General features: G+C 46.4%; 2 protein-coding genes and 1 long non-coding RNA gene across 3 annotated transcripts; 2 read left to right on the forward strand and 1 right to left on the reverse strand.

Annotated features, from left to right (window-relative positions):
- Positions 1–3,301: 3,301 nt before the first annotated feature.
- Positions 3,302–6,288, forward strand: LOC124670875 (programmed cell death protein 2-like). The gene is made up of 8 exons (XM_047207344.1): positions 3,302–3,511; positions 3,660–3,743; positions 3,958–4,049; positions 4,148–4,464; positions 4,552–4,780; positions 4,889–5,093; positions 6,063–6,153; positions 6,260–6,288. Exons 1-8 carry the CDS (start codon positions 3,416–3,418, stop codon positions 6,286–6,288), a joined length of 1,143 nt encoding a protein of 380 aa, XP_047063300.1. The 5' UTR covers positions 3,302–3,415.
- A 737-nt stretch (positions 6,289–7,025) lies between these two features.
- LOC124670876 (UDP-glycosyltransferase 73C4-like) lies at positions 7,026–8,477 on the reverse strand. The gene has a single exon (XM_047207345.1). The coding sequence runs from the start codon at positions 8,475–8,477 to the stop codon at positions 7,026–7,028; it is 1,452 nt and encodes a 483-aa protein (XP_047063301.1).
- Positions 8,478–9,403: 926 nt separating this feature from the next.
- Positions 9,404–11,195, forward strand: LOC124675693. Its single transcript, XR_006993382.1, has 3 exons — positions 9,404–9,428; positions 9,506–9,770; positions 10,681–11,195. It is a non-coding gene; the product is annotated as an uncharacterized LOC124675693 (long non-coding RNA).
- Positions 11,196–22,519: the final 11,324 nt, after the last annotated feature.

Consider the following 22,519-nt stretch of genomic DNA (forward strand, 5'->3'; position numbering starts at 1 on the left):
ACACCAGTCACCAGGACAGCAGGATGGGACACAACCAGTACTGTACATGCGATTCCAGTACTCCTTTGGTTGGCGCCGTAGTTTCTGGGAACCGCAGCAGAAAAGCAGAGCAGACTACCCGGCATGCAGATTCAGTGCAGGCTACCAAAACGGGCCAACGCCGGTAGCATTCGCGTGATATCCCGATGAAGGCCGCCATGGACGTACTATGCTGCAAACATGATTCTCCGTCATCTCTCCTCACACGCGGGCTCCGTAGGCTCGTACTAGGTGCGCGTACGAGGCAATGCCAGGACACAGGCCAGCCATACGTCGCCGCGGCCGGCCGGTCACGGGCGCGCGTCCTACCTCTGTCCTCCCGGCCGTTCGCCACCCTGCACGCTGCCGTCCGCGCGTCCACAATATCTCATCATGTCTCGTACACCCGTAGTGAAACCAGCTGATTACATCCAACTACGAGTAGACTATAATTCCGAGTATAATCATATTAGTTTTTAAGTAATGTTTCTCCAAACCTATCAACTGACATTTGATCTAGTTTTGTAGGTCTTCGGCGCGGTGATCTGAAAAGTGAAAACAATTCGTAATTTAAACGAATGGTTTCTGAGATATTTTATTTTAAATTAAATAATTCAAAATAAAAAATTGGCACAACCCATGTCCTTCTCTTAGGGCATCAACAACGGCCAACCGTAATCTGATCATCCAAAGTGACCGTCTTCGTCTGTTTCAGGCGGGTCGCAAACACGAAAATGCATTACTGGTTGTCCAACCTCGTTTGACTGTCTGGGTTTGGGGTAGTCCAGCGGTTTGACCTATATTTTCTTGCAATAAATTTTTTATTGTTAGAAATAAATTACAAAGTGTGAAAAAAAGAAAAAAAATAACTAAAAATTAAACCCTATGCTAACTACGGCCGCCTCTGCCATTGATACCTACTCGTCGCCGTCCTTGATGAAAATGAACACTTGAGGCGCCCACGGCCAGTACAAGGTGCCATGTGCGTGCGGAGTCGTCGGTGCCGGAGGGGGCCTGCTAATGGTGCAGGCGCTACTGCTGTCGTGACTAGAGGCGGTGGCACGATCGGGTGGTTGCACACAGGGGTTACCTGAGGGGTGACTGGCATGCCCTGTGCCAGCGCGAACTTGAGCAGCTAGACGGCGAGGCCATTCCATTCGTGCGACCTCCTCTGGCTTGCTCTGTGTGATGGCGATCTCCATCGCCTCCTCTCGTTGAGGACAGGCGGCTGGACCTCCGGGTTGACAAGCGGCTCATAACCAGCTCATCATCGTTGTCATCATCGTCGCCTCCCTCATCATCAAAGGGGCCGCGATCAAACTCACGGGTGAAGAAGCCAACGTCACTTTTGGAGATATGCCCGAGAGGCAATAGTAAAGTGGTTATTATTATATCTTTGTGTTTATGATAAATGTCTACATCTCATGCTATAATTGTATTAACTGAAAACATTGATACATGTGTGTTTCGTAAACAAACCGGAGTCCCGAGTAAGCCTCTCGGTTAACTAGCTTGTTGATTAATTGATGATCAAAGTTTCCTGGTCATGACCATTGGATGTTGTTAATAACAAATCATATCATTAGGAGAATGATATGATGGACACACACCCATAGTAAGCATAGCAACAAGATCAATTCATTAAGTTTGTTTTCTTGTAGCTCTCAAATGCATAGTAACCTAATCGTTCGACCATGAGATCATGTTAATCACTAACTAACACCGGAGGAATACTTTGATGACATCAAACACCGCTTCGTAACTGGGTGGTTATAAAAGTTGCATTAGGTACTCAAAAAGTGAGAGTTGAAGCTTATGGATCAAAACTGGGATTTCTCCATCCAAGTGATGTAGAGATATACTCTGGGCGCTCTCGGTGAGATGACATCCAATCAGCTTACAAACCTGTGACTATGTCACAAGGGATGTCATATCACGGAATGAGTAAATAGTACTTATCAGTAACGAGATTGGACTAGGTATAGAGTTACCGACGATCGAATCTCGGATAAGTAAAGTATCACGCGACAAAGGGAATTGATAACGAATGCTTATGGTTCTTTCGATCACGAGGTCATTGTTGAATATGTAGGAGCCATTATGGATCAACGGGTCCCGTTGTTAATTATTGATCGGAGAGGTATCTCGGTCATGTCTACATCGTTTGTGAGGGTGATACACATAAGGTTCGATGTTGTTTAAATAGATATGGAATATGAGATGGAGACCAAATGTTATTCAGAGTCTTGGATTGGATCCAGGACATCACGAGGAGGTTTAGAATAGTCTGGAGAATAAGATTCATACAAGAAAAGTTACTTTTCAGGGTTTAAAAAAAGTTTCCGTGTTTGACCGAATGTTTGTAGAAAGTTTCGGAGGGCCACCGGTGGGCCCATGACCCGGGAGGGGCTACATGGGCCGAGGGAGTGCAGCCTGGCCTCTTGGTGTGGGAACCGGTGAGCGCCCCCTTAAAAGGAAAGGCAAGCAGGTCGCCTTCAATTCCCTTCAATGTCTTGCCATTGAAGCCCAGCGCTGCCACCGCATGCAATGCCGAGCGGAAGGCAAGGCATGCCATTAACGCGACGTAGAAGACGCAACGCCTCCGCCCACAAGTACTCGCGCACAAAAGGCGAAGAAAACGCGGTCGCTGACAACCAGCCCCGAAGGAGAATGGGGCGGATGCGTGTGCTGACCGCGTCTTGCGACGCAAAATTGGCCGCGAATGCATCTCCGTGGATGGGTCGGTCATTTTGCATCGGGGCAGACCTATTTTTTTTCATGACCATGTAAACAGTCACTTTTAGTCTTTTTGGCGGACAGTGATACCACATTACTGTTTTTTCTTTTAGGGAAAGCCATCATGGCGGATTTTATTGATTTGGAAATAGAGTTACATCATCTGATAATACACCTTTAGTATAAAAATCAGGTTGATACCACATTACTGTAATTTTATGGCACCACACTAACCTAGAGAGTCCTCCACCTTCTGGAATGTCGGCCATTTTTTACGATTTCCAAACGGTGAACGTTTAAACAATAACCAATTGTAGGAAGAAATGGGCTTAGCCGGGCCATATTCCGAGCTGCACTTATGAGCTCTTTGCCAACAGGCTTGCCGCACCATCAGCTGTAATTCTATTTCATGGGCCTGTGGGCTTTCATTTTTTTGAGATCGCTGGGAGACCCATTTGGTCGCCTCTCGTCCCAGCTGCGGTCAAGTCCAGACGACCAGACCCCGTTTCGCAGACGAACACGCCGTAGCCGCCAGCCCTCCTCTCTTCCAGCCGCCGCCCGCCGGAGAGTATCGCGGTCCTCGCCTCCCCCGGCCGTCTGCCAGTTCTGCGAAGCTCGTGCCTTCGGAGAGATATTAGGGAAGGCGGCCAGCGCGGCTGCGATGGGGGAGGAGGTGCACCTGGGCCTGCCGGGGCCCTGGGCGGAAGACTACCGGGAGAAGGCCGACCACTACACCACCAAGATCGGCGGAGTACCCGTACGCCACTGCTAATTTGTTGCTTTCCTCTCTATCTTTCCTTGATTTTCGTTTTCCGCTTAAGAGTCGCTCCTAGAGATGAAGGCTACGCGCTCCAAGTTGGAAACAAAGCTTGTTATTGAGTAGTACTTTGTTGAATTTTCTGCAGGATTGGCCGAAAGAGGATCTGGGCATTGAGCCTGAGTTGCTCCAATGCGGGCTATGTGGAACCAGGCTCTGCCTTGTTGCGCAGGCGAGTTTTTACCAAATTTTAATAGCTGAAGCATGTCTTGCTAGATATATTCATACAAGGGAATGGAGTACTACGAGTTTCTGATATTTGGACATACTAGGTCACAGCGCCCTAAGTTCTTGTTGCATAGCTTGTTTCTATGATGGTAACCAACAACTCTATCTCAGAGCTAGTAGTTTTGCTGTATTTTCTTATATGGGTGTAGTAATTTCAGGTTTATGCTCCTCTGGCAAAGCTTAACATCCAGGAGAGGACACTGTATGTGCTTGTTTGCCCCACGCCAAAGTGCAGCCCTAATCCGCAAAGGCAAGTATGTGTCCGTGGTGTCAGTACAATTACAAGTCATCCAGATCGTCCGTATGGATTGAGGTTAGTTTGTCTGACATTGTCTTTGCTTCTTAAAGTTGGAAGGTCCTACGAGTTCAGAAGTGTCTTAGTGGTATGCAAACAAACGGTAAGGAGGATGAATTACTCCAAAGGAAAGAAAGGGTTTGCTCAAATGAGCCTGCTCCTTCAAGTTCTGTTGGAGAACACAAGGAAGAAAGCAATAGTCTCAATAGAAATGATGATGACTTTGATTTAGATGCCTTGGCTGAAGCACTTGAGCAGGCTGCAATGTTGGCATCTAGCACAAAGAAGAAAAATAAATCAAAGCGTTCTAATAAAGTGCCAACAAAATGTGCTGTAGTGAAGGAGAAAGTAAACGACCTGACTATACCAGGTGAGGACAATTTCTGAAGAACACATTAGTCCATTGCTCTAAGCGTAAAGTCTGAGTGTTTTTGTCTCACGATTTTGTTTTATGCAGTTCTTCCTTGTTTCTACATCTATTATGACAAGGAACAATCGAGGGGCAAAAGCAATGTGTGTCCAAGTAGAAATGAAACAGTTTTGGCAGAAGAGATCATGGACATGGGAAATGATGGAGAAGAAAAATGGGAAGGAGAAAAGTATGAATATGATAGCGCTCCTGGTGCTGACAGAACTTTCTTAAAATTTAAGAAACGGTTGGATGCATATCCTGAACAATGCTTTAGGTAGAACTCATCGCGTCCTTATATAAGTACCTCTTGAACCATAGTAGATTATAAGTGTACATCTTTATTTTCAAACCCTGAATAGTTTTGGTGTGTAATACTCTGTAGGTATTCCTATGCTGGCAAGCCATTGTTAGCTGCTACTAACTCGCGAGATGTTGGCACATGTAAACTTTGTGGTTCACAACGCCAATATGAACTCCAACTGATGTCCCCATTGTCATATTTTCTCCACCAAGCTGGTGGTGGTTCCTCAAATTGTGCACCTAATGCCTGGAGTTGGCTGACTCTTGTTGTCTACAGTTGCTCCAAGGTATGATCTTTAATCTGATCTATTGAAATGATAAAGTTTGACGAACTATCAAGGCCACTACTGTAATACCATTGCTTAATGACTTGATAAATATGCACAGTGAACATCCGCTTCTGGACAACAGTAACTTTGAAACGTTTATAACGTTAAAATATTATATCATCAGTTCATTACTTCAGATTTGTGCTGTGACATATCCACCTATCTTGATTGATGCCCCTAACCCCTATAAAATATAGTTGAAGTCCGGTCTGTTTAGAGACATCTTTATCAGATTTTGAGGCTTCGTCATCCGGCTCCTCCAAAATTCTGTTAGGATCGGCTGGCTCATCCTCATCATCCGAAAAGAAAACATAGACAAAACAGATTTGTTTCAATAACATATCTAATCAGACTTAAATTGATGTAGAAGACACGATCATTCACATCAATTGAAGCAGGCAGAAAGGGCGCGGAAGCTACCGTTTAATGAATGCAATGAAAGCAAGGTAGCTTGCTTACTCTCCATCTAGCATGCGTTGGCGGCAAGGAAGGAGGCATTGGAAAGACTAGACCATAACATTAATTAGTACAAGAAAGAGGCATTCGGGAAGCGACTAGTCGCTTCTGGCGAAGCTTAGCAAAGGCTGACTACTACATAGAGACAACTACCAGTCATGAGCGATAGTGAAGCCGTCAGAGGCAGAAGCTGTCGCTTGACGGACGAAGCCGAGCCGATACGATGGTCCTGTTTGCTCAATCTTCGAGTATTGACTTTGTTAGACTTTCGTTTGCTATTTACCCAATAATCATTAATAGACGTGCGAAACTGCAGAAATGTATTGAGAAATTGTGTATTAGTAAAATTTTACAATTTATTTTTTTCTAAGGATGAAAGGAAAATTTTCTCCGCCTTTTCTATTTGTTTGTAGACATGTTTTCTGCATTTTAGAGTATAGCATAGTCCTAACATTAATCTACCGTGCACAGAGTTGTTGTCCTTTGTCTTGCGGTGGAAACCTGGGCAATTGCTGCTGGGGAGTAATGGAAGAGGAGATAGTGATGCAGGAGGATGAAGCATGTAACACATAATGTGTTTAGTAACTAGTCAAACCATATCAAAATATCGTTCAACCACTGTCACATTGTTAAGATATCTGTAATCTTGGTTTTTTTTGTTCTTATAGTTGGTCAATTTGACAAGTCAATTTTGTAGAATTTTCACCGAAGTATGATACTTGTTACTACGGTAAAATTATCAAAATGGCATACTGTGTTGATCTTATTATGGAAAATCAAATTCTTAATACTCTCTGATGTTTGGCTAAACTTTAAAAATAAAAGGTGGAAACTTTATCCCATTGTAGATGAAATTCTCCATTAGTTTGCTCTATCTAAAGCATGATTAAGTTTGTTCCATCTTTCTCTAAGAAAAAGCTTGCTCTACCTGTGCATGATACTGAAAATAAATTAGTTTTCTCGATAGGTTCAGGTCATTGCACCAACAGAAATAAGATGAAGGAATCAACACGAAACACAGAATGTCATAGCAGATACACCGCTGGTACATCCTGCAGAAGGCCCTGAAGGCTGCAAAAGAAAATCTAACGTTGTGTTCCTAATCTTGCTTCCTCCTAATCTTGCTTCCATCAGATCGTCAGACGGTGCGAGAAACCTCCTTCCGCCACGGCTGCGTGAGCTTCCTCCTAATCTTGCTTCCATCAGATCGTCAGGGGTTAATGTTCCAACAACATATAAGCTGGAGGTATGAACACGAATCACGGAATACGAAAGCAGAAGCACTACTGGTAGATCCAGGAGGCCACATGAAGGCTGCACCGATTAACGTCGTCCTCTTGCTTCAATCAGATCATCGAAATACTAGTGGTACATCCAGTCCAGAAGGTATGAAAGCTTTTATTTTATTCATGGGTGCAGGGGCAAAGGAAAACTCTAACGGTGTCCTCCTGATCTTGCTTCCATCAGATCGTCGATCAGACGATGCAGATCGCTGTGGGAGGAGCCTCCTTCCGCCACGGCTGCCTGAGCTTTCACGGCGAGGGCCATTGCCCTGCTCCTCGCGACGTCCCCTGGTCCTCCGGGTTGCATGAATGCCGTCAGTGCCTGAGCCACCGCCTCGGCAGGGATCACCTCGTGCTCTTCGTACCTCGTGCTCCGTACGCCGGCGCCGTCCGGCCATAGCCGCTCCCCGATCCCAAGCACCTCCGTGAGCAGCCTCTCGTTGATGAACTGCTCGAACACCATCGGCCATGTGAGCACCGGCACGCCTGCCGCCACGGTCTCCATGACAGAGTTCCACCCGCAGTGCGTCACGAAAGCCCCCACGGCCGGGTGTGCGAGGATGGCCGTCTGCGGAGCCCAGGCCGTGAGCAGCTTCCCTCTGTCTCCGACACGCTCCACCCACCCCTCCGGCGGACTCCAGTTCTCCGCCCTCACCACCCACATGAAGGACTGACCGGAGGCCTCCAGCCCGAGCGCGAGCTGGTGCAGCTGATGGTCAGAGACGGGGGCTAAGCTGCCGAAGCAGACGTACACCACCGACCGATCTGGCTTCGAGTCGATCCAGTCGATGCACTCGTAGTCGCCAGCGATGGTACCATCCGCGTCGGGTGGTGGTAGTGAGAGAGGGCCTAGGAAGTAGGCGCGCTTCGCGTAGCCGTTTCGCAGGTATATCTCCATGTACGGCTGCTCCAGGTCCAAAAATGTGTTGGCGGCCAGGCCAAAGCAATCGGCCTGCGCCGCGAAGAAGTTCTTGTTCGTGGAGTCATCGATCACCCGGTGGCTTCTCAAGAATTCCGGCAGCTCGGCGGTCGGTATCCGTATATCAGGGCCCGGAAACTCGGGGACGACGACGACGCTCGCCGCCGTCACATCGGCGTTGCCGAGGTGGCGCATGGCGATGGCCGGGAAGGCCCCCGTGGCGGTGAACTGGACGCACGGCACCCCGAGGTCGTTGGCGATGGCGGCGTTCCAGAAAAAGTGTATGTCGGTGACGACCGCGTCCGGCGACTGCGCCCGGATGAGCGGCTCCTGCACGGGCCGCATCAGGGCCTCGTTGAAGGCGGCGGCGTCGATGCGCCATGCGTCGCCGGGCGCCGCCCTGCTGAGGTTCTCCACGCCCTCCGGGATGCCGTCCACGGCCGCGAACGGGTACGTCGCCGCCTTGACACGCGCGGCCGCACGTCCGTGCCGCTCGAGCAGCGATTCGAGGAGCGGGAGGTTCCCCGGCGTGACGGCGACGGTGGCCTCTACGGCGGCGTCCGAGCTCAAGCTAGCCGTGGTGAGGCGGACGGCGAGGTCGGTGAAGGGCCCGATGTGGCTGGTGGCGAAGAAGGGGAGGAGCAGGAGGCGCAGTTTCTTGCTGCTGCTCATGGCGGAGGCCATTTCGTTTTCTTTGGCGGAGGCTCGTGGAGCGGTGGAGTAGAAATAGAGATCGCACGGGTGATATAGTAACGGAAATCCTACACCTACATTTTGAGAAGGCGCTAGTTTCAATGACGCACGGGTAGTTGTACACACTCGATATCTTTCAGCACCGCTAGTCACTTGACTGAATTCTGATACTCCAGCCACAGTGTGTTGAGCACCGAGCCACCGCCTGTTGAGGGCCACGTCATGACGTTCCAAAGCTCCCAAGGAGGAAAGGGCCGTATCTGAAATGGAAGCCCAACCCAACGTCCGTACAGCTTTGCTGGTGATGAAGGCTTGGCCTCGGAATGCCTCTTTGTGGTTCAGCGCGCAAGACCGGCCGACGAAACACCCAACGTCCTCCTCCTTCTTCTCTCTTACAACCTCCTCCTCCTTGTGCTGCTAATCTCAAAATATCCCCTTCGCCTCCGCCCGCGCCGCCGCCCACGCGATTTCCGCCGCCGCTCTCCGGCTGCCCCTGCGTCGCCGCACCCCTCGCCGCGATTCCCGCCCACTCACCGCTTCCACAACCCCGCGAAAACCTACCTACCTGCTCACCGACCGTCGACGACGACGCAGCTCTGGCGGAACTTCTCCGGTTGGGCAACCACGGACGAAGCGCCAGACGCTGCCGTCGCTGCTCGTCCCCTGCCGCCCTACCGCGGCCCCGTCCGCAAAACCCTGGCAGCAGCGGATGGCGCCGCCGCGACTCCAACTACACCGCCGCCGCCGCCGCCGCCGACTGGCCGGATGCTCGCCTCCGCCTCCCTCCTGCAACACTGCTTCTCCTTCTCCCGCCTGCGCCGTCCGAGACAGGTCCGGTGGCACAGCAGGGGACCGAGGCATCCGCAACGGCCATCCACCACGGCCATGGAGGAAATGCGGCCCTCCACGCCAATGCGACGCACCTCCTCCCCGGATTCTTAGGTCCCACCCCAGATCTGCACTCCTACATGTCACACCTTGGTTGATTATCCCTGATTTTGTTTCCTGCTCGGCCGCAGGAATTCCAGCCCCGACACCGACATCTGCCATCGAGCTCCTTCTGCAGCGCGCCCAACTGCTGTCGTTGTTCCATACCGGAACAAAAGCAGAGCCCTTTGTGCAGCTCCTCTGCTCCCTTGCCGACCAGCTACCCCGCGCAGCTAGCTTGTGTCTACTTTGGTCCGACGGCCTGGCTGTAGCCTCCTGCATGCGCCTTGCTGCTGTTCCACCGAAGGCGAGTTTACCCGAATGGCCTCGTTCCTCTACTTTGCCTTCCTGGTTTACGTGAGTATCTAGCTGTGCCCTTTTCTCCTCTACACGCTCCGATAGTCTAGATTTTAGTGGTGGCGGTGGCAGCCATAGTTTCTGTCTAACAATGCATATATACAGCATATAATCTGCAAACAAAGGCTTCTGAATATTTGTAGCTGGTTGCAGTCTTTTATCTATGGAGTGATTGATCTTCTGTTGTCCTAACTCTCTGCAATTTGTGTCAAATAGTAGTAGGACTACCCTGATATATGGTAGGCACTACTACCATCCTAACTCTTTGATTTGAGTACGTCGAAATGTTCTTGCATAAGTTTCTCTGTTGAGTTTGAGTCCTAGGCGTTCTCCTGAGTTGCGTTTGAATCCTTGCTATTTGTTGTCAAGGATTTGCAACCATGTGAAAACCTAGCTCGCATTATATAATTGCTTGCTGCTGTCAAAATTGTTGCATTCTATTACATGCTTGCATATGTTGCAACTAGCCACCCATTGGAACTTTCTGGAAAACTCATGTGACTGCTTAAAGAGTGCAACTTTATTAGAGATTTTTTTTCTGATTTTATAGTAGAATTTTGACCATGTTCTAACTGTTGTGTGGCCTGTTTACAATATGTAGTCTTTCAACTGATGTTGCAACTTGTCGGTTATTTGGAAGATTGAGAATGCTGTTATGCATTGCCTGAACATAGTAGTAGGTTCAGTTTGGGCTGCCTCTGCGAAGATGCAGTTTTATGGCCATGCATGTATACAAGATGTGACCCAATTAAATTTATGCACCTGAGTGCTTTGTTGGTATTTGTTTTAGCTGTGCAATGTTATTTGATTGAGAGAAAAATTGAGACATTGGGGTCCAGCCCACATTTATCATGACCTGGATGCATGAGCCTTTACTATTTCTCATCGTCGTGTTTTTGTGTACATGCAGCAAGCATTGAAGACCAAAGGACTTAACCACAAGGCTGCCACTAGCGTGGCAAGCTTAGCGAGGCCTGAGGAGATCGGTGAACACAAAGATGAAGCGGTTGTTGTCACAAAATTGGCGAAAGCATCTCATCACCTGCAAAACAGCAGCACTGTTCTTTTCTCTCTCTTTGCCTATCTTCGTGCCTGCCTTCCTATATTCTGGTTTAAGAAGTATCATCTGCTGCTGCTGCAGACTCTGGTGTTGAGGCGGCGGGGACAAGCAACCTGGAGGAGAAGCAGCTAGATAGACGATCTCGGCAGGTGAGAAGCTGATGGTGGAGTTAAGCTGCTGCAATGTGTGAGCAGCCAAAGTGTGAGATTCATGTGTAGCGCAGCATGCTTGTGACGTATGTAACGTAACGGTCCTAGGATCGATTGTGTAAACTTTTGAGCTGCGCATCAGCTTTTCATTGACGTTCATTGTGGTGTGCTGTCTGCACTTTGCTTGTTTGTGAAGTATATACATATTATTCTCTGTGTGATCTGGATGGCCGAAAAAGCATAAAAGTCATGCCAAAATTTTGAATTTTCGATTAAACTTCAGTTGAATATTTAGTCTAACTTCAACTTTTGTTTCCCTAATAATAATTATTGAACTTCAATGGTTTTACTTCAATGGTCTTGACTAATCCATGTCTAGTATTCTGCTTATACCTGTAGTGCTATGTGAAGAATAGGAAGCCATTACGCCAGGAGGTGAAATTATAGCTTTGGACGGATTTATTCCACAAGGAGGTGGAAATTCAATTTGGCTGCTAGGTGCATATGCTCCTTCTACCAAAAAGTCATATTTCAAAGTGCTGAAAAGTTTTTTCTTTAAAATTCTACATGTACATCTCCATAGTATATGTGCGTTCGTCAAGTTTCACGAAAAACCAATATTTTTTGTGATCAATGTAGACAAGAGAACAATTATCTTGTAAAAAACATTATTTTTAGCAATGAGTTTTATCTTTTTTACACACGTCACATGGTAAGTCGATTTTTTTATGAAACAACTTTGCGAGCGTGTAGCACGTGAAAATGTATGTACGGCTTTTTCGCTTCAATTTTTTTAAAATTCAAAATATATGTAAGATACATTTTAAAATAGAGGAAGCATATGCTCTAATGTTCCAAAATACCACTCCCGAAGGGAGGCAGCTACCATGTACTTGGGTTTTTGCCCTTAGCTAGATAGTGGTAAGAATATATATAACTAGAGTTTGTACGTGCCTGTGTCAGCAAAAGTGTAGTTCGCACGCCGAGTCAACACCATATTCGAGCATGCATCAACAACAAGAAATACTCAGCACGTTTGTTGTTGACGGCACACCGCCGCTGCTCTTGTCGCGCTAGCTGCAGGCTGGAGGCGAGGAACACGATTGCATGGCGCCAACTTGCTGGAGGCCGACGAAGACGGTACCACGGCATCACCAACATGCAACTCACTAAGACACTAACGACATCCTTCACCACACGACGGGGTTCCGGCATGGACAAAAAAAGAATCAGAGAAGGCCACCATCGGAAGGCACACACAAACAACAACAAGACGAAGGACCAGAAGTAAAGCCATCTTCTTATCTCCCTCCAGCGCTCTCTTCCTCATTGGTGGTGGCGGTGACCACCACGACTAGACCAACTCCCTAAGTTCGCCGTCGATGGGGCCAATTGTCTTCCCTTACGTACTGTTCTGCTAGAACAAGTACTAGATTACATGTACATGACTCCTATTTTACTTTTGGAAAATTTGAGAGCCAACGCTCTTCGGAGCTAAAGATTTTTTTTTTAAAAAAGATGCAAACAAATTAACCAATGAAATATATATAAGAAAAGAGTGATGAGAAAAGTATTCAAGAATTTAGGCACCGACTAGACTCGTGCATCGATCTTATCTAAGCTGCCATGCAGACATGACATGCGGAAACCACAAGTGTAGCTTGAAAAGCTCAAGCTACACGTAGCTCGTTTTTTGAAAAAAATGAAAACAACATTTTAAAGTTCAAAAAAAATTGAAATTAAATCTTCATCTAGATAATACTGTGATCTACAAAGGTGGAAAATTTCGACTGGAAATACCTTATATTTGGAGCTGTGCAAAAATGAAAAATCCTGATATCAATATTAGTGAACCATGTTAGATAGCAAAATCTCAAAATATGTCAGATTTTGTGATTTTTCTGCAGTCCAGAATATGAGGTATCTCGAGTTCAAATTTTACAGATTGGTAGATCCCATCATTGTCTATATCTAGATTTTTTGTCAGATTTGTTTGAAACTTTAAAATCCTATTTTTAAATTTTGTAAAAAAAGGAGCTACATGTAAGCTCTGGCTAGAAAAATTCACTCTCCAGCTACATGCATGCTGGGTCCTGCATGTCATACAATGATGTTCTGCATGCTGCTTAATGTGTGTGAGCCCAAGTAAAATAGGTGTAGTTCTACTTACACATGACATGCATGAATTGACTTGCGTACCGGTGGAGAGGCAGTGAGGCACTAGCATAAAATAATGCCGCATGGCATATGAAAGACACATGACGTAATTATAAATAGACATGTGGATCTGCGTTGCATGCATGTTCGAACATCCTAGCTTCTTAATGGATTTCAGAGGCCACCGCAACCGCCTGGATGGGAGCCCGTAAGCAAAGCTGCAACGAGAAGGCATTAGAGCATGTACAATAAGATTTAGTCAGCTAGCTATAAGAGATAAAATATTATATGTTTGTTTAGTTGGAGGAGAGAGATTAGGAGAGAGAAGAGAAGTGGACTCTTATGCAATAACCAGCTCTAGCACGTGCTCCTAGACACTATGTGAGAGTAAAATTTGGGTCATATATTGCAAAAGTACTACACTTTTGTAGCTTACTATTGTACATACTATCTATAAGTTGACTATAGATGATGTGGCAAAATGTTATAGCCGGCTGCCGACTACACTATTGTTCTTGCTCTTATTAGGTCGAGCAAGTTGGGCCGCAAAACTGTTGGGCAAAAACTCTAACATGAAATTAATACGGTAACATTTGGGTCCAAACTCCTTTATTGACCCACCGAGGCTCATTAGAAACTTAAGTCAAGCTCAATGTAGCCACAAAAAAACTAGACACATAATATATCCATTTAGCAAGGGAGGGTAAGCTAGGTCCACACGTGAAAGGGTGTCTCTATGTGCCACCACGTCGCCTCGGTCGTAGAGGGGCGATGCAGGAAAATGGTGGCGTCCCTATTATTTTATGCCATCTTACTTTGTCTATTCTTATATTTGTGCATGTCATGATCAAAACTTCTGTGCGGATCTCGGACTTAGGTAACTAAATTCTTAACTATAAATGCAAGAATCTTAACCTAGGGAGTTTCGAGATTAAAAAATCACGCCAGATTAGTAGCAAGAGACGAGGCGGCTCCGTAAGTGGCACGCAAGAGTAGAGATCGATGGATTTAGTCAACACTGGTGGTACTTGGGAATTAGAATCATATACTTTGTAGAATTGGAGATTAACCAACTAAGACATAAGGTGGGACCTACCTACGATGAAGTTTCACGCTTGGCTCGCGAGTTAATGTGATTTTGCATCTCAAGATATTGCACAAAATAATAGTAGATTTGACATTTTGACATGATTTCATGGATCCCCTGTCTCGCGCGCCCCATGCTAAGGAAAACTACACATTTTCTTGAAAAGTGGTTATTTGAGATGACTTTCCTATTAATTTGTGCTAAGCCAACTCATAGGAACATGGCCAACTAAAAAAGGAAGACAAATGGTTTTAAAATTGTTTGATCTGTTTGAAGTGGGAGTTTCTCGCTCGAGTCCGCAATGTTGCTATGAAAGAATCATATTTATGCAGGAGGCCGGTGAGCCATAGATCCACCGCTTGAGGATGAGATTGACGGTACCACTAGATGTTTCCTCGTGAGCTACACGCGTGTGTCGTACTCCACAATAGAGCGCTTCATTAGGTTTCTCCATTGCTTGTAGGAGCCAGTGGATAGCTCGAGAGTTCGGGGATGATGTTCTTGATCTGAACACCACATGTTTGATAGGAAATTGACATGCCAGTAGGAGAAAAGAAAAAGGTTGTGGAGGGTCCTAGGCTAGGGGATGGGTCGCAAAACAGTCGAAGGGAGAGGACACGATGAGAATCGTCGAGGGCAACGGAGACGATGGGAGGGTTCACGAACTGTCTTGTTGTCACATGTTAAAATTTTATGCATGAAATGGTAGCCAATGCATACCATTTCATGTTTCTTTCATCATCACGACGACATTGCTAAAGTACCTAGGCGTCCAAACATTTCACCATCACCGTACGCAATCAGGTACTGTACAATTATTATAGAGGTGTCGCAAAAAATTCCCGTTTTGGCATCTTCCTGTCCATTCTGCTGCCCGTTTTCATTGTGGTGTCTTCCCATCCATTTTCGAGGCCTAGACCGCACTATTTTAGAGAGAGGAAAGGGGACATGACGAGATGACATGGCCTGGTGATGGTACATGCTCATGTTGTTCAAGGATAGCTTTTTCACCTATTCGATGGCCAGCCTCATTCGAAGATTCAATATCCTCGTACTTTCTTGATGTACCCATCAATGGAGCATACAACATCATTGATGAGATTTTTCATCCGTGGGTGTAACTATCGATGGTGCTAAAGATGCTCGACCTCTCGTGTCTCATGCCTCCTGTCTCGACTCGTAGTTGACCTAGTATTCATAGACATCGGGATGCCGACGATTTTGTCGATCTATTTTCTATAAAGTTGGCTATAGATGACACAACAACGACTAAAACCAACATATCTGAAAGTTCAACAATTGACATGTCATATGCTATAAGTGCGGAGATGAAGGGGTCACAAGAAGGTGTCTGTGTGCTGGGGGGGTGGGGGTGGGGGGAGAGGGCCCAACAGATTGATTTTTCTTTCTTCGTTGTGTATTTATTTGGGGATATTTTGGTTTCTAGGATATCCGTGCCACCAATATGTTTGTTTTTCAGGTTACGGGTAAAGTTTTCCTTTCAACTCACTCAACGAGCTTGTATTGTGGTTTCATGGTTTTTATTTTTCACATCGTTATTCGTACTTTACACAATACCTACGTGACGGTGCTCACTGCGGTGCAGCAATTGCCCCACGGTTCCGACTAGGCAATGTGAGTACATTGATTCATCGCGGTGTTCAAAAATCTGGAAATTCACCTAGTTAATAAGGGAACCGAAATTTCTTGTCGTGTCAGACATTGCAACCGCATCCTCAACTTCCAACTGAACTGCCGCGTCACCGGGTTGCAAATTGTAACATATACTAGACATTCTCGAAAAAAAAATACATATACTTAGTACGTTGCTTCACTCCATCTCCAATCTCTTTTTTTTTTTTTGAGAAAATCTCCAATCTCTGTTTATCCTGAAAGAGAGCATAAACATAAATTTAATTGGATAGATTTGCACTAGAATATCTTAAGAAAAGATTTGGGAAGTCCGTGTGTCAGGCCAGTCTCTCACACGTTTGTGCAAGGTGCGTCTATACATTACAACGACAATTACAGCATCGAAAGTTTGCCGATGAAGTTCAGAAGTTGAGAGCTACATCAGGAACAAGTACAACTTCAGTTTCCGCGCGCCTAGAATTCATGGCACACATATCGGCGCCAATTAAGCTCTGTCAGCATCTCGGTCACGCCGGCTACCAGGTTACCAGAGCCAGGCACTTCCACCACGCTGTCCTCCTCCTCATGTCCCTTTTCTAGTCGCACCGCTCGACCAGCCTGAGTCGGATGCTGTCGGAGCGGAGGATGCCGTCGCGCCACAGACCGAGCCCCAGCTCACGGACGAGTATCCTGCTGGTGGCCGTGACGAACGTCCGGTCCACAGACATCACAATGCCTCTGATAGCAGAGACGGCCGCCGTGCCGGTGCCATGTCGCCGGGCTTGTTGAGGACCAGAGAGTAAGCCCTCCTTTTAACCAATCAATCCACCAAACAAATTACAGTTAGTTCATAAAAGTTTAACCAGAAGGACCGGAGGGTAGAGGGAGACGACTATCAATACATCTAAAGAAGTCACCGAATATGATGTTCGTCATGTCCTGGGCGGCGTATATGTCGCCACACTAGTAGAAAACCTCTCATACATCTAAGACTTTAATACCGGTTCCCTTACGAACCGGTATTAAAGGTGGCATTTGTACCGGTTCGGACGCTCAGACGGGCGAGCAGCATTCGTACCGGTTCGTTACGAGCTTTCGTACCGGTTCGTGTTAGGAACCGGTACGAAAGGTCTTCGGCCAGAATAGCAGGTGAGGGTGGGGCCAGGGTTGGAACTTTGGTACCGGTTTGTGTTAGCAACCGGTACTAAAGGGTGCCTCATATGCTCACTGCCCCTCCCCGCCCCCGATCCATTCTCATTTTTTCATCTCTCTCACATTTCTAAAACTTTTGCACCTCTCACACTCCAACAAATTTTCATTTTTTCTCCACCATTTTAACAAGATTAACGGCATGCATCTATCCAAGGGTTAGCAATATCATCCTTTCTTCCGGCGTTCCTAATTTAGCTCATTTCTTTGGTAGTTTAACTCGTACTATTTTTCTAGTGCTAGCAAGGTGTTTGATGAAATGCCTAAGTTAGGGATTTTACTTTTTTATAATCAATTTGAGCTGAAATTATGGTATATTTTGTAGGTTTTAATTAGTATCATCCCCGTCCTCACCGCAGTCGATCGCTAGCGTCGTCCCCTAGCCGACACCGTACAACCTCGGTGAGCCTCTTCTTTTTATAAAAAAAACTTAGTTTTATGTGATGAACTTGAATATTAATTAAGTTGGTCACTCATATATCCATGATGTTGTGTACTTAATGATTTTTGATATACATATAAAATGCGAGATGAGTCGACAATGGATGTACGGTGACCGGGTCCATCCCGAGTTCATTACTGGCATGCATTATTTTCTCAACGTGGCTGAGGCAAACAGGCGAGTCGAATGGTTTCATGTATTGTCCATGTAGTTCCTGTAAGAATATGAAGGATTACTCTACCTCGAAGACCCTTCACGTCCACTGCTGGAGAATGGTTTCATGCCCAGCTATAATTGTTGGACCAAGCACGGAGAAAGAGGGGTTATATTGGAAGACAACGAAGAAGAAGAGGATAGTGACAACTATCCCTTATTCACTGAAGACGGTGGTAGTAGAATGGGGGAAGACGAAGTTGAAGAAGAGCTCATTTTCGATGAGCCGATTTTTGATGACCCGGATGACGATTTGGGTCGGGCCATTCTTGATGCGAAGATGAACTGCGGAAATGAAAAGGAGAGGTTGAAGTTGGAGAAAATGTTAGAGGATCACAACAAACTGTTGTACCCAAATTGCGAAAATGGTCGGAAAAAGTCGGGTACCACGCCTGGAATTGTCTGCGATGGAAGGCGAGAGAATGGTACTTCGACAAGGGATTTGAAAAGTTGCTGAAAATAATAAAGAAGATGCTTCCAGGGGAGAACGTGTTGCCCTCTAGCACGTACGAAGCAAAGAAGGTTGTCTGCCCTCTAGGATTAGAGGTGCGGAAGATACATGCATGCATCAATGATCGCATCCTCTACCGCGGGGAGTACGAGAATTTGAATGCATGCCCGGTATGTAGTGCATTGAGGTATAAGATCGAGGCGAGATGACCACGGCGATGTTGAGGGTGAGTCCACCCCCGAGGAAGAGGGTTCTCGCGAAGGTGATGTGGTATGCTCCTATAATACCACGGTTGAAACGTTTGTTCCGGAACAAAGAGCATGCCAAGTTGTTGCGATGGCACAAAGAGGACCGTAAGAAAGATGTGATGCTCGAGACACCCCGCTGACGGGTCGCAGTGGAGAAAAATCGACGAGAGTTCAAGTCATTTTCGGATGACGCAAGGAACTTAAGATTTGGTCTAAGTACGGATGGCTTTAATCCTTTCGGGAGCAGAGCTCCAGTCATAGCACCTGGCCGGTGACTCTATGTATTTATAACCTTCCTCCTTGGTTGTGCATGAAGCGGAAGTTCATTATGATGCCAGTGCTCATCCAGGGCCCGAAGCAACCCGGCAACGACATTGATGTGTACCTGAGGCCATTGGTTGAAGAACTTTTAGAGTTGTGGCGTGACGAAGGTGTACCTGTGTGGGATGGGCCCGAAGCATGGGAACTAGCACTAGCTATAGTGTCAGCGTGAGCTGAAGCTAAGAAAAACAGGCCACACTAGTCAGTGGCCTTGATTCCAGGAGACAAATCTTTATTAATATACCAACGAAGCAGCATGTACAACCCTTAACTAGTCCAGCTTATTTAATTAATCAGAAAATATACTATTATATAACAAAAATAAATTAGTGTGCTAATTCGAACGACTAATGTGTGTGAGTTGAGAAAACAAGTAGTCGCTCCAGACGGTAGCGGCTCCAAGCATCAACATGCGCACCTAATAAAGCATTTCTCAGTAAAACAGCCTAATCCTAGCCTAAAATAAGGTAAACCGAAAGAACCGGTTAAAAATCCAACCTCATACCAGGCAAACCGGCTGAAAACCCGCCAAAATTTAGGCAGACCGGAAAACAGTGGAATTCGACATCTTGCAACCGTTTTGCACGAAAAAATAGCCTAACTAGGGACACGTGTCGGCTCACCACGAGAAATGCCTAAGTTTTGTCCAGAAAATCGATCCCTCAGCTCCTGCCTGGCCTTGCTCCGGTCCGGTACCATCGCTTCTTCAGTTGGGCCACGTCGTACTCCCCAAATGGGCCTGACCCCTCCAGATTCAGTGCAGGCTACCAAAACGGGCCAGGCCAGGCCAACGCCGGTACCATTAATTCTTTCTGCAGTTCTTCCTTGTTTCTACATCTATTATGATAAGGAACAATCAAGGGGCAAAAGCAACGTGTGCTCAAGTAGCAAAGAAACAGTTTTGGCAGAAGATATCTTGGACATGGGAAATGATGAAGAAGACTTCGATTCTCCAAGTTCCAACAGATCAACAGAAAAGTTGAACGTTAAGGAAAATCAATTGAAGGAAGAAATGGGCTTCGTCAGGCACATTCCGAGCTGCAGTTTTGAGTTCTTGCCAACGGGCTTGCTGCGCCAGCTGCTGTAAGCCTATTTTATGGGCCATTGGGCTTTCATTCTTTTACGAGATCACTATTGGCCTTTCTTGGGAGACCCATTTGGCCCCCTCTCGTCCCATCGGCGGTTCAGTCCAGACCCGTTTCGCAGACGCACACGCCGTAGCCGCTTAGCCCTCCTGTCTTCCAGCCGCCGGCCGCCGGAGAGTATCGCGGTCCTCGCCTTCCCCGGCCGTCTGCCAGTCCAGCGGAGCTCGTACCTTTCGAGGGATAGTAGAGAGGCAGCCAGCGCGGCTGGGATGGGGGACGAGGTACATCTGGGCCTACCGGGGCCTTGGGCGGAGGACTATCTGGAGAAGGCCGACCACTACACCACCAAGATCGGCGGAGTACCCGTACGCCACTGACAATTTGTTGCTTTCCTCTCTATCTTTCCTTGATTTTCGTTTTCCGCTTAAGAGTCGCTCCTAGAGATGAAGGCTACGCGCTCCAAGTTGGAAACAAAGCTTGTTATTGAGTAGCAATTTGTTGAATTCTCTGCAGGATTGGCCGAAAGAGGATCTGGGCATTCAATCTGAGCTGCTCCAATGCGGATTATGTGGAACCAGGCTCTGCCTTGTTGCGCAGGCGAGTTGTTACCAAATTTTAATAGCTGAAGCATGTTTTGCTAGATATATTCATTATAAGGGAATGTGGTACTTCGAGTGTATGATATTTGGACATACTAGGTCACAGCGCCCTAAGTTCTTGTTGCATAGCTTGTTTCTATTATGGTAACCAACAACTCTATCTCAGAGCTAGTAGTTTTGCTGTATTTTCTTATATGGGTGTAGTAATTTCAGGTTTATGCTCCTCTGGCAAAGCTTAACATCGAGGAGAGGACACTGTATGTGCTTGTTTGCCCCACGCCAAAGTGCAGCCCTAATCCGCAAAGGCAAGTATGTGTCCGTGGTGTCAGTGCAATTACAAGTCATCCAGATCGTCCGTATGGATTGAGGTTAGTTTGTCTGACATTGTCTTTGCTTCTTAAAGTTGGAAGGTCCTACGAGTTCAGAAGTGCCTTAGTGGTATGCAAGCAAACGGCAAGGAGGATGAATTACTCCAAAGGAAAGAAAGGGTTTGCTCAAATGAGCCTGCCCCTTCAAGTTCTGTTGGAGAACACAAGGAAGAAAACAATAGCTTGGAACGTTTATAAGACACAAAAACAATTTAGTTTTGTTTTTCATCCCATAATCATTAATAGACGCAAAAACTCCAGATATGTATTGAGAAGTTGTGTATTACCATTTATTATTTTCTAAGGCTGAAAAAAAAATTTGTTCACTTTTTCTATTTGTTTATAAGCAGCTTGTTTTCTCTGTACGTTGGAGTATATCATATACCTAACATTAATCTACCGTACACAGAGTTGCTGTCCTTCATCTTGCGGTGGAAAACCGGGCAGTTGCTGCTGGGGAGTAGTGGAGGAGGAGATAGTGATGCAGGAGGATGAAGCATGTAATGCGTAACTTGTTTAGTAACTAGTCTGAAGTCTGAAGACCATGTCTAAAAATTGTTTCATCATCATTATCGTGATGTCAAGATATCTTTAATGTTTTTCTTTGCCTTCTTGTAGTCAGTTGATTCGACGAGTCAATTTTGTAGAAGTTCACCGAGGTTATAAATTTAAAGGTGGAGAACGTAATTGCACTATAATTTAAACTCTCCATTAGTTTGTTTTTATCCGTCTCCTTGGTAGCTTCAGGTTACTTTACCAACAACATACTACAAGCTGGAGGAACACGAATCACGGAATACGAAAGCAGAAGCACAGGCCCTGAGAGCATCCCCACTCGTTGGCGCTCCCCACGCCCAAATCCGGCGAAATTTTCGTCCGGATTGGATGAAGATTTGGCGTGGGGAGCGCCGAAGTTCCAGCCGTCCCCCCGGCAGGAAACCCCCAACCTCGACCATTTGACATATTTGAAACAAATTCAACATAAAATTTAACAAGTTCGGCAAACAAGAGGACGAGAATTGCTGAAACAAATTCGGCGATAACGAGTACAATGTTTAACAAGTGCTGAAACAAATGAAGCACACAATTTCACAATTTTTCAAACAAATTAAGACAGACTAGTTGGCGTCGGCGTTGGCGTTGCCTCGGAGCCTCCATATGTGCTCCACCGCGATCATCTTGCAGCAGCTGGTGCATTGTAGAGTCTCGAATCTCCTGGCGCATAGCAATGAAGGCGGCCCATGATGGAGGCACCTGGTGATTAGGGCCGTGCAAGAGGACCCTCTCTCTCATATGGTGCTTCTTGCTCAGCCGGAGGAACCGGATGCTTTCGCTCATCTTCAATAATCATGTTGTGTAGGCACACACAGCAGTTCATCACCTCCCACATCTGATCTTTGGACCAAGTCATAGCGGGGAACCGGACGACGAGCAAATCTCTGCCGTAGGACACCAAATGCTCGCTCGACGTCTTTTCGGCAAGCTTCTTGTTTCTTGACAAACTCGCAAAGTTTGGGGGTGCTAGGATTGGAGATCGTCTTCACAAATGTTGCCCACTTTGGATAGATACCGTCTGCAAGGTAGTATCCTTTGTTGTAGTGCCGACCATTGATCACATAGTCCACCGGGGAGCATGACCCTCAACAAGCTTGGAAAAGACCGGGGAGCAGTTTAGGACGTTGATGTCATTGTTGGATCCAGGCATACCAAAGAAAGAGTGCCAAATCC

Source organism: Lolium rigidum, chromosome 7 (assembly GCF_022539505.1).
Source record: "Lolium rigidum isolate FL_2022 chromosome 7, APGP_CSIRO_Lrig_0.1, whole genome shotgun sequence".
In the NCBI taxonomy this organism is placed as follows: domain Eukaryota; kingdom Viridiplantae; phylum Streptophyta; class Magnoliopsida; order Poales; family Poaceae; genus Lolium; species Lolium rigidum.

Coding starts and splice junctions, on each gene's coding strand:
- LOC124670875 (XM_047207344.1), top strand. CDS start 3,416: ATGGGGGAGGAGGTGCACCTGGGCCTGCCGGGGCCCTGGGCGGAAGAC. Junction 3,744..3,957: donor GGCTCTGCCTTGTTGCGCAG/GCGAGTTTTTAC, acceptor TAGTAATTTCAG/GTTTATGCTCCTCTGGCAAA. Junction 4,050..4,147: donor TGCAGCCCTAATCCGCAAAG/GCAAGTATGTGT, acceptor TGCTTCTTAAAG/TTGGAAGGTCCTACGAGTTC.
- LOC124670876 (XM_047207345.1), bottom strand. CDS start 8,477: ATGGCCTCCGCCATGAGCAGCAGCAAGAAACTGCGCCTCCTGCTCCTC.